At 39.4% G+C, this 20,374-nt stretch overlaps 1 protein-coding gene across 2 annotated transcripts in view; it reads left to right on the forward strand.

Moving 5' to 3' along the window:
- The window catches only part of MOB2 (MOB kinase activator 2), a 109,100-nt gene that overhangs the window by 40,632 nt on the left and 48,094 nt on the right, over positions 1–20,374 (forward strand). Inside the window, exon 1 of one of the 2 annotated variants that reach the window (XM_018907834.3) lies at positions 13,933–14,075. The exons of the other annotated variant lie outside the window; for it this stretch is intronic. Within the exon in view, the coding sequence (XP_018763379.1) occupies positions 14,038–14,075 (38 nt within the window). The 5' untranslated portion in view covers positions 13,933–14,037. Of the gene's footprint in view, positions 1–13,932; positions 14,076–20,374 lie in introns of those variants that run through there. 2 annotated transcript variants of the gene reach the window in all.

Below are 20,374 nucleotides of genomic sequence, written 5' to 3' on the forward strand. Positions count from 1 at the left end.
GTGCCAGCCACTCTGAAATTTCATCTTGATGTTGTCATGAAGCTCTGTGTTGCTTCAGCGTGGTTTTTGGTGGGGTCTGTTGCTGTCATGTTAGATGATGTTGTGAGTGAACAATGTTCTCCTGAATTATTTTTCTCATGTAGGAAAGTCAGTGGGCTATGATATTTTATTCCTTTAGTGTGCTTTAGTAAGTGTTATATTACTGGAGAATAATGTTACTCCTTTCTGAGTTATGAAGGTGGCACAGCCTTTCTATTCTTCTCAGAATGGAAATGTCAGCTAATCGTATCACACATCTTTTCTTCCTTTAAGAGCTGCTTCTTTGTATCACTTGCTTTGCAGTTTTTAAGGGTAACCAGCCAGGTATCTGAATGCTTTTTGGTTTGTGTGCTGGCCTCTGAGTATTAAGTGGAAATAACATAAGTTTTCATTTCTCAAGATGTTTCAAAGAATGTGGTTGTGGAAGCAGCTCCTTCCTATTACTGAGCTTTTCAATGCACACAATAAGCATCTCTTCATGAGATTTCAGGGCCATTATCCTCTAGAGGATGCTCTTAGGAGGCCCAGGCACTGATGCTAGAGAAAGTTACACTCTGTGCTTAACTGAGCAATTTTCCTTCACGTAATACTTCTGAAAAATGAAGCTGAAAAATGAGTGTATGCTCAAATATTTACTGTATATCCCATGTGAAGGTGGTGGTACATTTTTTATTACTGACTTCGGCAGTGGAGTGAGCATCAAATGTCAGCACTCACCGCTCTGCTAGAACTGAGCTGTAACTGAAAGTCTTTTCTGGGTAAGAGAGGAAGTTTCCAGAGCAACTGTTTAATCAGCTACATGTGCTGGCAGCCTTCTTTGTGAGATCACCACAGGTAGTTTATGATTTGATTGAAGATTAATGGGGCAATTACAGTATGAGACCTAAGAGTAGAAGATGCAGGTTTGGAATGTGGATCATGTCAATACAGTAACAGTAATTTTCAGGTTCCTCACAGTACTTGTTCAGCAAATAAAAACCTGTTAGACAAACCTTATTTTATTCTAGAAATTCTAATTTAAATGTTGATTAATACCTCGGCATTTGAAAAGCAGATGAATATTATAAATTTATTGTAATGGAAAAGTAGATCCTTCCACAGCAATATCTTTACTGCTAGAAGGTTTATCCTATTTTTGTTTCCCTCTAAATCACTTGATATATCATCCCTCAGAGTGTACCAGTAAGGACTGTAATTATTCCAGAGGCTCCACACACAGCCGCCGTTGGAATCTGTAATTAGGGGGAGTGCAAGCTTTCTGTGCTTAGGGTTATGTTGTTCTCCAGCTGCAGGATGCATTTCCAGCTCCATAGCACAGAGTAGAGCTGCACAGTGTTGCAGAGTGAAATACCAATTTATAGGTTTAAATCCATCTTGTTCTTGATTTAAAAAAAAAGAAAAGAATAGTGGATAGTAGGATCTCTGTGCCAGCTCATTTTCATATGATTGTTTGAAGGAGGAAAAAAATCCTGAATTCCCAAATGTCTTAGTATTGAATAGGGTAAACTGGATTCTTTGCTGAGAGCTGTGTGGCATGTTCTTTTCATTTGCAGACTTTTTCCCAAATATCATTAGTCCTTCCTTAGAGCAGCTGCTTGCCAGAAAAGGAATTTCAGTAGATTGTCCGTGTTTATATGACTCTTTACTGATTCTTTGCTGTGATGTATATCTCATCTTGTAAATCCTGTTATTTTTTAGGTTGCTGCTGGACACTTTTGTAGCAATTTTAGAAATGTTATAACCTTTCTGGAGTTGTGATAGATGTGTAATTGTAGCATAGTGCAGTACAACAACCTGGATAGGGCAGCTCTTTCTTTGGGTATGAGGAAAGAACACATAAGTGATTTAGTGTAATTTTGAGTCAGGCAAAAACAAATCAACAAAAAAAATTTCCTGTCTTCTCAAGAAGCCAGTTGGCAGTCTTTTTAAACCTTTGTTTAACAAGGAAAAATAAAGAAAAGACCTTTTAAATTGACACTGTCTATAGAGAAGGACAAAACACAGCATAAAGATTGACACATAATTGTTTCGAATATGCTCAGTCAAAACTTACTACAGTCACTTTTCCTCTTCAAGCCCTTGCTGTTCTGCATTTGTGGGGTTTGTCAAATTTGTCATAGGAGTTTTTGGGGAGCACAATGATGGAATTTTAAAAAAAAAAATCCTGCAGGTAAAAGGTGAAATTGTACAATTTTTATACATTTTATAAAAATATTCATGCAAGCACACAATCCATATGCTTTCTCTATAGCAAGTTATTACTTTCTTCCTGACCTGTAGTATGAATTGTCTCTATGTTGTCATGGAGTGTGCAATAGCAGAGTTGCTGGTCCCACAGAAGGGAACTAACTGGGATTTCTATGATTGCACCAAAATATGTGAACTGGGATTGGAAAGGAATGAAAAGATGGCCTTGACAGCAAGCCTGATTCTAATGTGTGTAAGTGGAAAAACCTTGTAGTATGTGGACTTGAAATTATTTTGGTCAGTAAGTTAATAAAAATGGTGACCTGTGTTAGTAAATAATCAAGTGTTTTAGTGCTGTTTCCTAAGCCAGGTCAGGAGTCCAATATATCAACTGCTCTTTAGGAGATAGGGGAACTGGAAGGGGCAGAAAGAATAAAAGGGTGAGACAAGGATTCTGGATTTAGTGTGTTTTGCAGGTACCTCGATAATAATTGATTTGGCACTTTTATCTTCCAAGGTAGAGATAAGACATCTCCCATGATGATCCTGATTATCTCATGTATATATTACAGAACTGCAGTGTATGAGGAAAACAAAATGCTGTTAATAAAAAAAACCAAAATGAAATAAAATGCTGACAACTTGCAACAAAGCTTTATAAGAACTGTCATGTCTGTTAGGACCAAACTGTTAATGCTTCAAAGAAAACTGAAGAGCCTCTGGTTTTTTACCACTTATGAAGAATAAAGCTTTTCTTCACCTAAACTTCAAATGGGTACATTTTTAAAGGTTAACAGCAGAAGTATTATAATATCCCTTTCTAACTTTCCCTGCTCCAAGCTGAGCTTTATCTTATTTTTTATCAATGTAGTGAGGGTTTTTTGTTTCTAAAACAAGCAGATAATCCATTATTGTTCTAGCATGCGGAGAGTCTGGCTATGTATATCAATGGACTGTAACTTTTCATTGAATTAGCTGTCAGAAGGAAAAAATAGGAGTGTGTTTGTGAATTATGTTCTATCCACATTTTTAAATAAGAAAGGGTGGTTGTGTGCAAGTTGACTTGTAATGGTGATGTGTGGAGTTAAAGTACAACGATGATTTGTCTTAATATTTGGAGTATCTGGAGAAAAGAAATGAAGGTTGGAGTGAAAGGCAGATCAAAGCTGGAGAAGCCATGCAAGTTTGCTTTGTAGCATTTCTTTATAGGCCCTTTCCATTGTCACAAGAGCACGTGAAAAACTGAAGGATCTTTTGCTGGTGTTATAAAGATTAAATACAATCATGGAGTATGGCTGCAAATTATAGGTAAGGAGAAAGCTGGATAGGTAGGGGAAGAAATGCCAGCTCTGCTGGAGGCAGAAAGAATTCCAGTTATTAGAGGTTTCCTTCTCTCCTCACCTGGAGCTGAACCTAGCAGTCTTTGGCTGGCTGCTTGTCTGGGCTAGCAGAGCAAATGCCATTGTGAAGATGCCTGTGTGTCCTGTACAATCTGGGTGTGCAGCAGGCATGCAGCCTTGGACTGCTGGGTTTTCAAACTTAGCTTGGTTGACATTGCATGCCCTAAATCACCTTAATGTACATCTTTTTGGGTATGGACCATGCAGTACATCTCTAAAACCCAGGGGACAAAAAAAAAAATCCTTATTTATTACTCTAGTCATATCCCTTAAAACATTGCTCTGACTATATACTTTCCAAAGTTTTGCTTATTGATCTAGAAGCAAGTTTAGGACAACCTGTACTGTGTTTTTTTGGTTTTTTTTTTTCTTTCTCTTTTTCTTTTTTTTTTTTTTGGGGGGGGGGCGTTGTTTATTTTTTTTAATTTTCCTTCTGAACATGATGGTTATAGGTGCTGATTAAGCTTTGCTTTTACTTTTATTAAATTATGTGACTGTATGTAGACATAGAGCCAGGGATTTTTTTGCTAATTGGTCCTTTGTTTTTTTGTTTTGTTAAAGTAAAGAAACGAGATTTACTCAGTGTAAGCGGATGTTAACATTTCCTGGTAGATAGGCTTGCTCTGTCTCTTTAAGCATCTGACAGAAGATGGTGTCAGCGGGAGGAGGGCATAGTGTGAAAATGGCCCTTTATGAGCTACTCAAGCTACTGGAGTTTAAACTCTTACTCATCAACTCACTGTACTATTTGACCCTAAGCAATTTAATCCGTTTTTGTCCCATTCCGCTGTCTAAAGCTGGAGAATGCTCCACATTGCAGAGATGTAAATGGCCTGGCTAATGATGTGGTAATTGACCTTTGAAAATTGCATGCTAATTAGCATAGTTGTTGCTTGTCCTGTTCGCAGCACTGCAGGCAAGACTGCTTTATTACTGTAGCTTAGTGACTTTAAGCAAAATTACGTGAACTTGCACTAAAAATCCAAGGAAAATAAGGAAGTAAATAACAACAACATTAATAGGACATTAGATAAATTGTAGGTATTACAGAATAGCATGTAAGGAGAATCACCCTTCTCAATCTGCTGTACAGGCTCTCTTTTACCCATCTGATGAATAAAAAATTGGAGTGGGTTTAATGGTTCACTTCGACATTAATTCTCCTGGATCATGAATGCAAACTAACAACTTTGTGATTGTGAACCCAAACAACAAGTTTTAAACACTCAAGATTTATCTAAAATCCCCAGTGTGTAAGTTGAAATTCTGTAATAAGAATTTTATTTTATGAGTATAGAAGGAATGGCTCGAGCAGGTACTCTACCCTCCTCTTGAAAATAAGGTGCCAACCTCTGTGACTGTCATGTCTATGTTTCACCCTCTGCTGTTAATGAAGCTGTGTTCTGATGGAAATACATGGGTAGCTACAACTAGAAATGTTAAAGCAGATGACTCTACTCTAAAATTCCTTTTAAATCTTGGAAGAAGTAAAAATGGAATCCGTAAAGAAGGGAAGCTAACAAGTGCAGTCTTAATTAAGATTCGTAGGTGGAAGAGAATTTTTGTGGGGAAAGAGTGGGCTATGAGATGTGTATCCTTAGTCATGCTTGAAGGGGAAAAAAGAATTTGATCATTATATTTGCATGTGGGCCTAAACTGATGATGGTTAAAATCTTCCAGGAACCTTTCATATGAAAGGATGTTAAAAACTGAAATGCTTTCAGACAACTCTAACCTGTCATATGAAGTTTTTTTGCTTCATTAATTTGGCATTTAGTTTTTAAAATTAAAACTGAGTCATTCCTTGGTTTTCAGCCAAAACTGGTTCTGATCTAACCTGGCTCTTCAAGATTACTTACTCCCCTTAAGTCGTCCTTCATGTAGGTAAAATGGCACAGTAGAACGGTGAGAATTCCACTGGCAGCTTAGAAATCCCACTTTTAATGTTAAATTACTCCATCTCTTGCCAGGAGGAAGATGTTTCATTCCCAAGGTAGGACTGTTTGCTTTGTTCTCCCTGATTATCTATTGCTACTGAAGAAGTATATTGCCATGTCTCTGAAGGCATTTAAGACCAGCTTTCTAGGCTAAATGTTTTTATGATATAACACTGCATCCTAGGAAGGGATACATTATCTAGGTGAGGAGCTGGGCATTGCCTTGCACTGTAGGTTTTCCCATTGTAAACTCAAGGGGCTGCATGTCACTGGCAGTCAGTAAAAGCAGAAGTGTGGCCAGGCAGCAGTTCTGCAAAGTTTGGATGAAATTTAGTGGTGGGTGTACAATTTTTTATTGTATTTTTTTCTGTTTGAGAATGGTATCACATAAAGTAAGCATCTTTGAGACTTTGTCTACCATATTGCCTTGAGAGCTGAGTTCCATGCTCAGGAAGAATGTTTTGAGAAAGTCTCTGTGTGCCCACAGATGGGAATGAAGGGCAATTCCTGGGAGCTCCAATGCAGCTTCTCTTGTGTAAGAAGCATTTTGAAAGGCAGGAGGCCTAGGCACTGAGGTTTGAATAGAGAGCTGAAGATTTCTGAATTGTGTTACTCTTTCATTTCATGTTTGGCTTTGCATTAGTCACTTCATCCCACTAAATCCTAGACTTTGAATTTTGACTTCCCAAGTGTTTCCCTAAGTGTTGTTGCTGCTTTACACTTTGGAAACAGAGATACCGAAGTGGAAGATGCCAACTTGCAGATGTAGCAAATTTTTAATTCCTGACCTTAAATTGTTTAAGTATCAGGGAGTATTTTATAGCCAGCAGCTCTCTGATCCTGCCAGTCCAGTAGAGTTTTACTTCACATTCACTGCTGTTCCTGAGCAAACACAATGAAAAGGCAGCGTGTGCATGGTGCCCTGTGTTGTCTTATCCTCAGTAATGGGGAGGATAGATACAGCACTGACTTTCTGATTCTGTTTCCAAGTAGTTTCCTTTTATCTGCTTCACTTTATAGCCATTTCCTCCTGGGTTTTTCCACTGTAATGACTCTTAACAGTCACTGACACAGGTTGTAGGGATTGAAGGCTTTTTTCCAGAGTGCTGTTAAAATTTCCAAAAGTGCTATGTAAATGTAAGTTAATGTTCTGATGCTCTCAAATACGAGGTCCAGATTCTGACTGGGGTGAAGTATTCCTGCCTTTCTTTGAAGGATGGATGACTGGGCTTATGCCTGGGATTTGTCTACAAAGACTTTTTGTTGAACATTTAGGATCTAGCACAAATGTGAATAACAGCAGCCAAAGTCAAATTTGGTAATGGCTTTGTTAGGATCACCTAAAAAAGCCAGTGTTCAAGTGATTTATGTTGCTGCCTTTGCCTGACACACAAAGTATTTTTCACTTAGCACTTCAGAGAAGCTGTTTCATTATGTCCATTAATTTGAAGTACAGAATAATCTGCAAAAATAATATTGTATTTATTTCTTTTGAGACAGTCCATTTGCTTCTCTCTGAAGGTAAAGCATAAAGGATGTCTGATAAGTGACTCTACAAAGGAAGGATGATATTTTTTGTGATCAGAATTTATTCCTGATATACTCAAGTTTCCACTTTTGTCCTCTTTTCATACCAGTCAACAACTGATAGATTAGCTTAAGCTTCTGACTGTACTTGTTTCCCTGTAATGTATGTGTTAGTTTTACATGTTCTTGTTGCTAATTGTGTGTGTCCCACCCCCAGTTCCCACACATAATACCTTAGGTCAAAGCCAGCTGTATTCCATGGGTGCAGAAGTGTTCCTTTCTTGAGATTTGTACTGCATACTGAAGTGCAGAGAGCTCATCAGTGTGTGCCTTACCAAGGAAGCATTTGTGCTCACTTTTGCACAGGCCCTTCTGAATTAGGAACTGCAAAAGAACAACTTACTGACTGCCAGATTTGTCCTCATTTGCAGCTGTAAATGTTAAGTTCCTTGAAAAAATAATTTAATTTATAATACTTGGCAGGAAGCTTTTGTATCAGCAGTCTGAATTTGGGATTGAAGTAAATTTCCTTACCCTTGAATGAGAGGGCATTCCAGAGTCCCTTCAGTGTGTCTGTGCAGTAGCAAGGGTGGTAATGAAAGAGATGAATGACTCTCTCAGGATACTGGGGAGGATGTGCAAGACCAAGCTCATGATCAAGCTTAAAAGGAGATTCAGAGTGAGGGTCTGGTACTTTTCATTTGTTTCAAGTTTAAAATATTATAGTGACTGAGCACATATTGAATACCTGTTGTACTCACCTGTATATGGCATGTGATCTGTTTTATAAAACTTACGTGTGTGTTACCCAATTGTGTTTCCTGATACCTCTTGTATTTAATGATTTGTTCTGTATTTGACCAAAATTACAGCCTTTTTTTAGTATTTAAGGACTTTTCCTTCCTTTACTTTCTTAAGGGTTCTCTATAAAAAAAAGTTTGGCTTGTTGGATATGAGGTTTTTATATTGGAATCTGGGTACTGTTTCATTATTAACAAAACCAATCTAGCTTTAAACTCTTTTAGTTGAAAAATTGCTTGTAGTTTTTAGCACCTTAGTGTAAGACCACTTGGCTAAATTAAAAAGAAAAAAAGGAAAGGATAAAAGGAAAGAAGCCAGCTGTGCCATAGAAAACTTGACTATTTTTCTTTCTGCTTGTTTTGTAGGCTTCAGGGATTTCTATGTGCCTGAGCATGTTTAATTTTAGCTGAAGTCTCTTTCTCAGAAATGTCTCTCCTGTTCTCCCTCTGTGGTACTTCCACACTTCTCCTGGATTGTATCATCAGCTAAATTTTGCAGCAGAGACTTTTATACCGACTGGGACTTGTTGGGTGGAGCATGTTGGTAACTCATACAGTTCTTTCCTGTTCTTGGGCTGAAGGGGCAGTGCCTGCTCTAAATTACCTGCTCTCTGCTCTTGCCAAGAACATCAATCTTCTCTTACTATTTTTTATGTTACTTTATGAGCCTGCCTTTGAGATGGACAGAGTTTTGGGGGCTGATCTGAATGGGGGTCTTCATGCTCTACAGCCCTTTGCCAGAGTTCTAAAAATACCTGTTGTCCCTATGCCCATCTGAGTGAATCAGGGCAGCCTTCACCTCCCACTAAAGCATTTCTTTTGCCACAACAGTTTTGTTAACCCTGTGTAAGGACCTCTCTCTAACACCTAAACTAATTACTGAATTCTGCCCAGCTGCTTCTGGTTTTAAAACCTAAAAATCATTTAAAGTAATCGTTGAGTACCGTGAAGTCCAGTAGCAAACTTCACATTACATTAACTCTTTTGGCTGGCTCTTCCAAAGAGCGATGTCTGTGTTCCTTTGCTCCAAGCCCATCTCCCAGAAACTGCCCCAAGTGGGGAATCAAAGCAGGCAGCGTGCCAGAGGTTTGTGTTTCAGACAGTTTGGCACACACTGAAAGCTTGGTCTTTCCTGTATTAAGCCATGGGCAGATGTCCACTAAGAATGATTAGGCAAAATTTATATAAAGGCCTTGTAAAATGGTGTGTGTGTTTTCCTTTCTTTTTTTCCCCCTTGTCCCCTGTCCTTTTACTTGAGACATTTTGTGTGGGTGTGTATTTTTTTCTAAATTTATAAACCCTGGCTTTTGCCCTGGTCCGGTAGAAACCACTCCCCCACCCTTTTCCGTTTCCAGGCGGATTGCTGTTCTGTTATTACAGTTCTGTAACTTTCTCCAGCACTGTCCTCCTTTGCTTATTACAAACAGCTTGCAGTAACCCTTTCAGTGCTGCTGTCATTTTTGCTTTAAATCAGGACTGCCTATTGTATTCATTATAAAAACCAAAGCAAACCAAAAATCTTCTCCTAAGAAGCAGATTGAAGACTTCTCCCCATCATAGCTTTCTCTTTGGTTATAGGAAATTTGTTACGGTTTTCATTTGTATATTGACCATTGTAGTGTCCCCACACAGGGCTTTTTTTTTTCCTTTCAATACTAAGCCAAAATCTCCAGTGTAATGGGATTTCTTTACAAGTTTGTCAAAGAAATCTCTTCAGCTCTGAAGCTGAGGCAGCACTATCTTCACATGCCAAATGAATCAGAAGAATTTGGGATAATATTTACATCTAGCTATGTCTTAGAGTCAGATTTCCTGTTCTCCTTCTCCTCTTTTACTTTTTCATTCCCTATCAGGCAACAACTGATAGTGATATGTAAGATCTCTGTTCCTCTAATATCAGTGTAAATTAAGTCTGAATTATGTAAGTAGGTAGAAGAAAAGTAAATCTAGCTGACCCACTGTTTGATGCAGTGCTGGAAGTATATAATCAGCCCAGAAAAGCAGCCTTAAATTTATTTATTGTAACAGTTCAGTACTTCATTGATTATCTTGGGAATTAACTTGGACAGTCCTTAAATACAAATTATGATGCAAGACAATAGAAAACAAGGTTAAGCAGTTATGGGTGTTTTCCAGGATAAGGAGAGTAAATTGTTTCTTCAGAAGTCAAATAGACGAATTCAAATAGATTTTTCAAAAGAGGACAAACAATACTCCTATAAAGTAATAATAAATATACTGTACAAGCTACTTTTTAACACTTGTGAAAACCTTGGCTCTGGCAAATAGGGTACATATGGGCACTCTGTCTCCTCTCTTTCCTGACCAGATGCAGAGAACTGAGGTTGCTAGTGAATATTTCTTTTTAGATGTAGAAAGATGTTTCATTCATATGCAAAGCTCCCCCTGGATGAATAATTAAGCTCTGAGTGTATTGTAAGTCTGTCCAAGTAGTGGAGGACTGGCTTTTCTCTTCTGTACTCAGCCTTTTACTTAACATGTACATTTCCTTATTAAATGGGAATTTATTTAATAGGAATTGAAATAGATCTTTTAATGATGTTTTCGAAGCTCAGAGTAGCTGGGACATAGTTGAAAATGGTAAATCATCCATGCTAATTTATGTTATCTAAGGAACTGCTCTTTGAGCTAATGTCCAGAATAACCAGGCCAAATGGTGCTGTTGAAATTCCCCTTGGAAGCAGAGCAGTAATTGGATGAATGTTTAGCCTGTGAACAAAAAAATCCATGCTAAAGTTTATAGATTCTGCTTGGGAAAGGGAATGAAAGAGAAGTGGGCTGTACAAACACTTTATTTGTCAGAAGGGATCTGAAGGAGACATAAAGATGTTTTCCCATTCCCATGTGCCTTCACCACAGTGAGGATGATTCAGCTTGTGTATGGTCTCTGGAATGCCTACGTGTAGGGAGAGAGGAGAGGATTTCTTTAGGTGCAGCTAATTGAAAATACTGTAGGAGATAATGTCTATAGCACATTGCCTCACCATGGAGTTGCCTATTCAGCAAGTTTATCTTCTTTATGTTGACTGAAAATAAGAGGTTTTTAATCTCTGTGAAGAAAGCACATTTCTCCAGAAGACCTCTCTGAAGCAGGAATTCTTTGTTTCTGAAGTGGTTGTGTTGGCAAGTAGGCTTAGCTGTGTTCCTGTGGTAAGTTCTTTTGTCCATGATAGCATTTTGGGATCCCAGCATCGATGTGGCTGACTCTGGCACTGATTGGACAGTTTATATTTAGTTGCTGGTTTCCTATAATAGTTTTCAGATGGAGATGTTAAAGAACACATACCCTTGTGCTGCTGTAATTCCAGAAGAGTATGGGGGAGTGAAAAAGAAAAAAAGGAATTATTGTCCTTCTGGAGAAGCAGAGTTACAAAAAAACCAGCATCTGCTTTCAGCAGCAGAATTCTAAAATTAATTTTTAAAAAATTAGGTAGCCAGTGAAAGCAAAATGCTCAGAAAATTCATGGATAAATCACTTAAATTTTGTCTACAGAAAGGCACTTAAAAAAAAGCTGTGGAATGGTCACTTTTTATTATTATTATTATTACAAAAAATATTATTCTCCAGTTTAGAATAGTCAATTGCTGTTACTGACACTACCTCATGACAGCTCCCATGTTCCATATTGCTGGTGCACCTGCAATGCAAATTAGTAGATACTCAAAGAAAGCCCAGTCTCATATATAATTCAATTATACTGTCAGATGTATCTTTCCAATAAAGCTGCAAACATACCAGAGCCTGGATTTTACTCTGAGCCTGGATTTAAGGTGACCTCTCTAAAATCTCATATTCCAAGAAGAAAATTGAGTACAAGTTTTCATCTGAGATGGGTTTGCAGAGCATTTAGAAATGATCTTTATGTAGCATTTTTGATTTATTAACTTGAGCTTTATTTTTTTATTTTCTAAATTATTAGCAAAATAAATCATCCTAATTTACTGTGATAAGCTTCCAAGAATGTGTCTGTGCTTTACTCAGCACTGGTGGGTAAGTAGCTGCCTGCAGGGACCTGACTTTTGGGCTGTTCTGTAGCCATAGGGAATCTTGGCCAGCTCCTGAGGGAAAGTGGGGCCTGACCATAGCAACTGGAACAATTATCCCCTGCTGCCAGCCAGTACATAGGTAGGATCTTTGCAAAGCTGAGAATAACATAGTGTATCATTCTCTCCAAGAATGTATATGATAAAAACAGAGCGCTGCCACCACTGTGCTCATAATGGGTTGGACCTGTTTGGAGTCCTGGCCACTCTGCCTTATTTTGAGGAGGAAATTCTAAAGCATCCTCTAGTCTGGTTTGACTTGAGCTAGTTTGTGTCATGGTTCTACAAGACAATTTTAATTTTTTTCCACCAGCTAGAAATGGGAGCAAATCACAGAAAGTTAGATATGAGAGCCACCTGCAGAAGTCACCAGTCAGTCCCCAGCTCTGGAGCAAGATCATCTCAAAGGCCTGCAATAATGCAGGCTCTGTAATCTTTTCCTGTACTTAAAACCCAAATACACATACCAAGCAAAATAATCCTCACCTCCTCTGTTTATTGCTTAGTTCAAATGCCTTTGTGATGGACAGAGCAGGAAGAACATTTTGTTTTCTTTCTCTTTACCTTCTTAGAAGGTGTTGTCTTGTTTTTCTCCCTCAGTTTTCACATCTGTAAGACAGATAATCTTTTTGATGCTCTCTGGACTCGAGCTAATTCTACATCTGCCTTCAACTAGGATGCCATGGGTTGAGCACAGTGCTCCAGATTAGGCCAGATGCTGAGAACTTCTGTCCTGTAGATGCAGCATGTTTGTACAGCTCAGTCTCATTGCCTTTTGTCAGCAGGACCACATTGATTTCTTCGGCCTATTATTCAATGTAACTCATTTTCTCTCAGCATTTGTGATCTATAGTCCCTTTATAGGTATTCTTGATTACACCTAATTGTGTAATCTGAGGCACCTATAAAGAATTAAAGTAATTCTCCTTTTTTTTAGGCTGGTTTTCTGTAACTATTAAACTACTTTAAAAAAATGCAGCTTGACAAGCATACTGTCTTTTGATATTTGAGCCATTCAAATAAGAATAACATTTTACTTGGGCAGAGTTCTGTGGGATTGATTGCTTCTGCTTTTTAGGTAGTGAATATTTAATCTTTATATTTGTCTAGTGTGCAGTTTTCTCATTATCCTAAAGCTGTTTCACCTGGGCCACAAGTGATGGTCCTTTCAACATCCATTGATAAAAACATTTTTTGTGTGATTTATTACTCAGGTCGCTGTTGATCTGCTCACCAGCAGTAAATAATCAACAGCTACCTGGAGTGATTTTTGCTTTGTGTGATAGACTCAGCAGACATTGAGCTGTGCAGCTGCGTGGTTCACAGCTATCAGGGTGAGCAGAAAGGGGAGGAAAGCAGCCTCATCAGAGCCACTGCAATACTGTGATTTATGCAGGGCAGCTTGCCCCACACTGGACTGCTAGAAGATATTTTTCCCTGCAGCATTCGAGTGTGACTTTTAACCTACTGCAAGGAAAATAAACCTTTTAACCACTAATCATATGTCCCTTTGCACATGTGTAATTTCTAGCTTGATACTGGAGGGAGGAAAAAAAAACCAAAACAAAAATGCTGAGTATTTGTTATCTAGGGCTTCTTGTTTAGTTGCCTTGTGCTCTGAGGGTAGTGCTTGGGTAATAGTTGCAGCAGGGCTGGTGAGCAGGAGGGAACAGATCTGAAGGTGCTTTCAGGCTATTCAGAAGAAGAACAGCTCAATGATCAACTACAACTTGCTACAAAATTTATTCTTGCACGTGCAGGGAGAGCTTTAGGTACTTAATAAAAAACTCCTCCAACTTTTTGCTGCTTTTCCTTAGTGGGCTCCAAGGTTTTGTGAGAGGTGTGCTGGGGAGATTTTACACCTCCAGACTCCTGTTTGGCTGCAGGCAGTTTCCTCTGGGCTTCCTGCTCAGTGGCTCTGGTGCTGGTTTCGCATTGTTCCCCACTGATGACTCAGAGAAACAGGAAAGAGATCCCCTGGTGAACAAAAAGCACAACCACCAAACAGGTGCCTGTATTCTGGTGTTGCAGAGGACAAACCACCTCATTCTGGACTTTTTCCTAAGATTCTTATCTGCAAGTATGAGACTCAGGAGGAATGGGTCATACACGCTGAACGGGTAAGAAACAGCCTGCATCCTCTCTTGAAACTTCATCATTAAAACCACGTGAAAACTTGATTTTCCTCTCTAGTGACAGGGTACATGAAATAATGGTCATGTCTTTTGTCTCAAAAAGAACAGAGGATCACAGAGTAGGAAATGTGCAGCTTATTTAGCTTTGTTTTCTTCTGCATCTTGTTAGGTTTGCTTTTACAGTGCGTGCACTTGGTGGGGGTGGGTCAGAGTTGTCCATATGTTAAAATAAGGTGGATCTGCTCAGTAAAGCCATGAATTAGGAATGCTGTGATTCCGGAAAAAGTGCCTGTGGTAATTATTTTAGGTATTTTCCAGCTTTTGGTACAAAAAAGATCTAAACTCATTAGATGTGATGCTCCCCGGCATGGAATACAAATGACCTTACACCAGTCTGAAAAATTAGTTTAAGTTTTTGTTCCTTGGAACTACTGCTCTGAGCTACTTTACTAGTTTTGTGGTTTTAAAAATACTGATTTTATTTCTCTCTGATTGCTGTTAACATCTTCTCAGTAACATAGAATATACCATAACTGCAAAGGTGATGATAAACTAAATATTCCTTGTCCAAGAAATTTTATAAAAATTGAAAAGAGAGAATTTTCAGGTGAATGGGGGTTTTAAAATAATTGTGTTTGATTTTTACTAAAGCAGATTCTTGTGTGTCTTCATAGGACGTAAGTTTTATTTCTGAGCACAGCTTAGCTGGTCTGAAGAGGACTTGTACTTCCACCGTGCAGTGGTGGCTGCTTGCAGCTGGCAGGTGACTTGACAGATGAAGAAAGTTGTTAGTCTTGGAGTGTCACTTACTTAGCTGCCTTTAGCCCTCTGTAGTGAGTAGGTGCTGAGATAAATGCTGCATGGTGCAGCTCCTGAAAAGCCCAGATGTTTTTTGGATGTGCCTCAGAGTACAGGTGTGCAGACAAACCCCATTCACTGTCCATGCTGCAGCCCAGTGGCAATCTCTGCACAGGAGGGGCAGATCCCAGCCCAGATGGATGGGGAATACTTTGGCAATGTCAGTCATCTGGACTGCACTGGTTTTGCCTGCACTGGTTTGCCCAGTGCAGCTTAGAAGAATCTTTTTCTTTGACAAGATATGTTTACATTTGATTTTTTAAAAATCCAAAATTTGATTTGAATTAGGTTTTCTTAATGTCAGAGTAGGTGGGTGTTAACATCTTCGTGACACATCCTTAACATTTTTTTAATGACTGTAATAAAAATACCATTGTCCAACTGCATACAAGATCAAACATAATTGAAAATTACAGTCTTACAGTACTTGGTTTTAAGTTGATAAACTTGTCCCTCAGTGGGATTGGGTTTGTAGTAGAGAGAGGCTAAGAACATATTCTAATTAACTTGGCTTTTTTGCAGAGGATTGTGACTTTTGAGAGATTATCTTAGAGAGTCAATTAAGAAATGATGCTGAAAAGCAAAAGGTGTATGCTTTTTTATTGCTTATGCTAAATGAATTTTTTAGACTTTAGTTACAAGAAGTACAATCTTTCATTGATTTGAGTTTTATTAAAAATGAATGTATAAAACTTCAGGGAAAGGTATTGTGCAAGATCACCCTGTGTATCTCTTCTGCCTTGTTGTAACTTGCAAGATGATGCATAATCTTTTTAAGGAATTTCACTTGTTGTGGCCCAGTGTGTACCTGGCATTACATTTTACAGTAAGCATTTAACTGGAAGTGTTGTATTACAGTGAGTAAAACCAGAGGCACCCAAATGCTTGCATGAAAAAGAAGCTTCAGCTGTGAGTTTGTGGGAGACTTCAATATTATCTGATTCTAACATGCTGATCTGCTTTACTTTATTAAACAACAGATGCTGAGGAGTTGATTTATCTAATTAAAGAAATTCCTTTTATGTTTATCTCTTGCCTAGATGGTTTAATAATGCAAGGTAATGGAAAAAGAGCTTCAAGTATGTTTTCCTGTTTAGCCTAAACTTTTGCCATGTCAGCAGAAAAGCTTGTTTTGATCTTGAAGGGTTTTTGTTTGGGACAGCATGTTCCACTTGTCAGGTGGAGAGGCACCCTGTTGTGCAGGTCACTTGAGGAGAAGGGAGCTCATTGGGGTGAATGTTGTAGGGCAGATAGTTACTGTGGAGTGCTTTTTACAGTGCCATGCATGAAACTTTATTATAAAACAAACAAATAAACAAAAGAATAAAAACCACACACAAGCCCCCCCTCAAACAAAACAACAAAACAAACAAAAAACCCCAAAACAAACAAAAAAAAAAACCCCAAAAATGTCCCAAAACTAAACAAGAAAAAAGGGAGGTGTAAACAAGGATGTTGTAGCAAAAGTCATCATGATAATAAGTTTTTTTCCATTGGATATGATTTGCTCAGGCTCTGATGGCAGTTGTAAACTCATGAAGGGGGAGAGAGATTGCAAGGGGAGCTAAGATACTTGAGGTATTTTCCAACCTAATACCAGCAAAAAGCCTCCCCTGCCTCGCTTTTCTGCTGTTCCATCACACCTCATTTGACACTGTACAAACATAAATGGGAAACACAACTAGAATCCAGAGTTTCACTTAGAAACACTGATTTATAGGTGTGCTTTGAGCAGGTCTCACTGGACATGGGCATGTTTGCTCCTGCTTGTTGAAGTGGTAATTGTTAGGCTTGTGCAGACAGAGGGATCTGGTGCCGAGATTCATCAGAGGACACTGAGTTAGAAGACCCACTTTATCTTGCTCAGACTGAGGTAGAAATCTTACCTGCCAGCATCTCTTTGACCATGTTGTTAAGTCAGCTTTGCTGTTGTGTGCTATCCTGCCGTGTGCTGATTGTATTTCTTTGCATTGCAAAGTTTCTTTGTATAAACAATCTCTTTTGAAGGTCATCTTAGCTTGGGAGATATTCATTTATTTGCCTGGTGCTGTGCTGTGACACAGTGACACTGAAAAATGCACTGGCACTGTAATCATTGCAGCATCAATTTTTTTTCTCTTTGCAATTGCTATTTCTTCTTTTGTCTTCTCTTGACCCTTTATCATTTGGAATTAGAGTTACTCTTTGCAGGCTGTTAGGGTGTCAAATAACAAATATTGTTTACTACACATTTATTTTCCCCTTTTTCTCCTAATGACTTGAGTTTAAGGAAGGGTATAAATCCAAGCATGCATTTCACAAGATGACCTCAACACAGCTTGAACTTTGGTCACAGGTCAAACTTCCTGTGTCTTTTAGATCATAATGTACAGGCCTGTGCATTCCTGTAACCTTCACAGTGGTGCAGACAGAGCAGTGTCCTCCTGGTGTCCCTGCACAAAGGCCATGCCCTCTGCAGGAAGGCTTTGCTGCAGTGCTAAGTAGATTGTCCAGTTGTACAAGTGAACACCTCTGTTGGGCAGCTGGCTGCTTGCTGACTTCCCTTCCAATGGCATAGGGAATAGTGACCAACAGCCTACAAGGTAAAAATTGCACCTACACTGGGATTTCTGATGGTTTGATGGGCAGAGAGCCACGTGATGATTCTCTTCTGCTTGTCATGGTAATTTTGTCAAGGCCAGGTGAATCACATTTGGTCTGAAAGTTCAGGTTCAGAAGCTTGTCAACTGATGGCTATTAAATCTGAGCAATAATCTCTGCAACTCCTGCACAGTGGCCATCCCAAACCTATGGTGATGGAACTGAACAGCATGTGCAAGAGATCATTTGCAGAAACAAATGTGTAGCACCATTTAAAATGTTTAAATGTTAATTAAATAATTTTTATCCTCTCATCATTGCCCTACCTCACTCTCCCCTGCTGAATAACTGCTGTGTGGCATTTTTCCTGGGATATTAAGTGCCAAAAGAACATATAGCAAGATTATGCATTCAGAAACCTGGTGGGGGTGAAAGCTTTGAAAATGCAGTATTTGCAGTTTAGCACCTTAGTGCCTGTGCTGCTGAGCAGCACTTGCTCAATTTTCTCAAAAAGTTTGTGTTTACCTTGAGAGCTTGTTGCACGAGTGTTTCACCCGAGAGTTCAAACAGTTGGGTACCTCCCCTCTGCTCAGCACTGCCCTGGGCCCTTGTGAAAAATGTTCTTTGAGTCCCACTCCACATGGAAGGGATTTTTTTTTAAATTTTTTTTCTGCATTCGTCTCAGGTCTGTGTGTACATGAAGGTGATTGTATATTATCATAGTCAGAACTGACCATTGCCTTGAAACAAATTCAAGTTGGATGGGGACAAAATACTTTGGAATATCTTAATGATTAATGGATGCTTACTGACTGATAAAAAATATTGTTGGCCCCAAGATGTTTCCTCTTTTCCAAGCCACTGCTTTAAACTAATGACTTTTGATTTTGAGCCAAGTACTGAAATTGAAAAAGAATTTGTTTTTCTTGTGTGCTTCCGTCTTTTACTGACGTAAAGCAAGCCAAGGAGAGAAAGTAGTATCTTATGTTTGTTTTGCCTAAAAAAGTAGAAATGGGAAAGAACATAGTAAGCCTGCTTCAGAAGGCCTTTTTATTAAGTCTCATTGCAACTGTAGGAAAAATATCTTTGAAGGATGTGACAAACAGCTCATGAAAGCGCGTTGAAATGGCTCGTCTGGCAGACTGAGGTAGAATGAACACCCAAATATCTTATCTGAGGAGAAGCAGCTGTTTGAACTTCTTTACAGTCCTCCCAAATTACCACATTTTCTGTCATGAAAAAAAGGGGAAATCTGAGGTTAGCAGTACAGACTGTTATCCTTGGAAAGCACAGCACAAATGTATCAGATTAGGGCCAAAAACATAGATTATCCACTTCAGGGTTTTGGTGTTTTTTTAAAATGGGGAACCATTTTTGGAGAGTAGTTTTTAGAATGCTTTATGGTGTCAGAAAATGCAAGCCGAGGTACAAAATGCCAGCACTCCTGGCTGAGCTCTGCCTGGTGTACTTTCTTGGTCAGCTGTAGCCCTCTCCTCATTTGTAACTTAGTTACAGCTTTACTCCTACACTTTCTGAAGCTGACAGTGATCTTCATTCATGTGCCTCAGTTACAAAGCCAGATGGCTTCTTATATGTCATAGAATGCCCTTTCTTGCTGCTTTTTGGAGTCTACATCCAAACACCATCCCTGCCCAGTGTATGCAGGGATGGTGTTTGGATGTAGACATCTAAGGCAGCTCTGACTGCTGGGTGTGTACAGAGGGAGAACAGCCCCTGAGGACAAGCAAAATGTGGCAAATACTCTCATGCTATAAACAGCAGAAGTTTCCTTTATAAAGCACTTTGCTCAAGTCTCCCACTCCACTCCCCTGCATCCCATGTCTGCCATTCCATAACTGCACAGTGACACAGCCAAAGGATGGGGACAGGATTCCAGCCTCACACCATGTCCCACACACAGGAAGGGTTTCTGACTGTTCCTGACCACTTCTGCCCTGCTGTGCTGGGAAGGTTCATTCCTGCAGGGTCTGGCTCCTGTGCTCTGCCTGAGGGAGGCCCCATTTGTTTTCCTGCTGGCTCTGCTGCAGGAGCAGTATGGAGAGGTTATGGAGCCATCAAAAGCTGGAGAAAGGGAGTCATGATGAATGCAAGGGTCTTGAAAGCAAACAGCAGGACTGACAGTGGTCTCCCTGTCACCTTGTGGTGACTATACCTTACCATTTGCAGCATTTCCATAACATTTTGGCATTATTTATGCATCCTGGGCACTCCTGCTACTGTCCACCTTACTCTGTGTTTGCTAAGTTTGAAATACAGTGCAAAACACCAAACCACTTCTAGAATTGTAATTCTGGATCTTTAAGTAAATCTTCACCTTCAGGAATGGTGTTGGTTTTATAAAGGGTTGAGAGGGTTTTTTTTCCCATTTAAACTATTCAGGTTGAGAAAATTGTAGAAAGCTGGGGGTTGTTCAGCCTGGAGAAGAGAAGGTTGAGTGGAGAACTGACAGCAGCTTTCTGGTATGTGAAGGGAACCTACAGGGAAGCAGGAGAGGGATGCTGCTTTATCAGGAACTGTAGTGACAGGACAAAGAGTAAGGGTTCAAACTGAAAGAGGGGAAATTCTCTACTGTGAGGGTGGTGAGGCACTGGAACAGATTATGGGGAGGTTGTGGATGCCCCCTCCCTGGCAGTATTCAAGGTCAGACTGGATGGGGCTCTCAGGAACCTGGACTATGAAAGGTTCCTGCCCATTGCAGTGGGGTTGGAACTGGATGACCTTTAAGGACCCTTCCAACCCAAACCATTCTGTGATTCCATTGCCCTTTATATTCAGCCTAGCTGTGCACGTAGGATTTGTCCTACAACACAAGATTTATGATCTCA

The sequence above is a fragment of the Serinus canaria genome, chromosome 5 (assembly GCF_022539315.1).
Source record: "Serinus canaria isolate serCan28SL12 chromosome 5, serCan2020, whole genome shotgun sequence".
NCBI lineage: Eukaryota > Metazoa > Chordata > Aves > Passeriformes > Fringillidae > Serinus > Serinus canaria.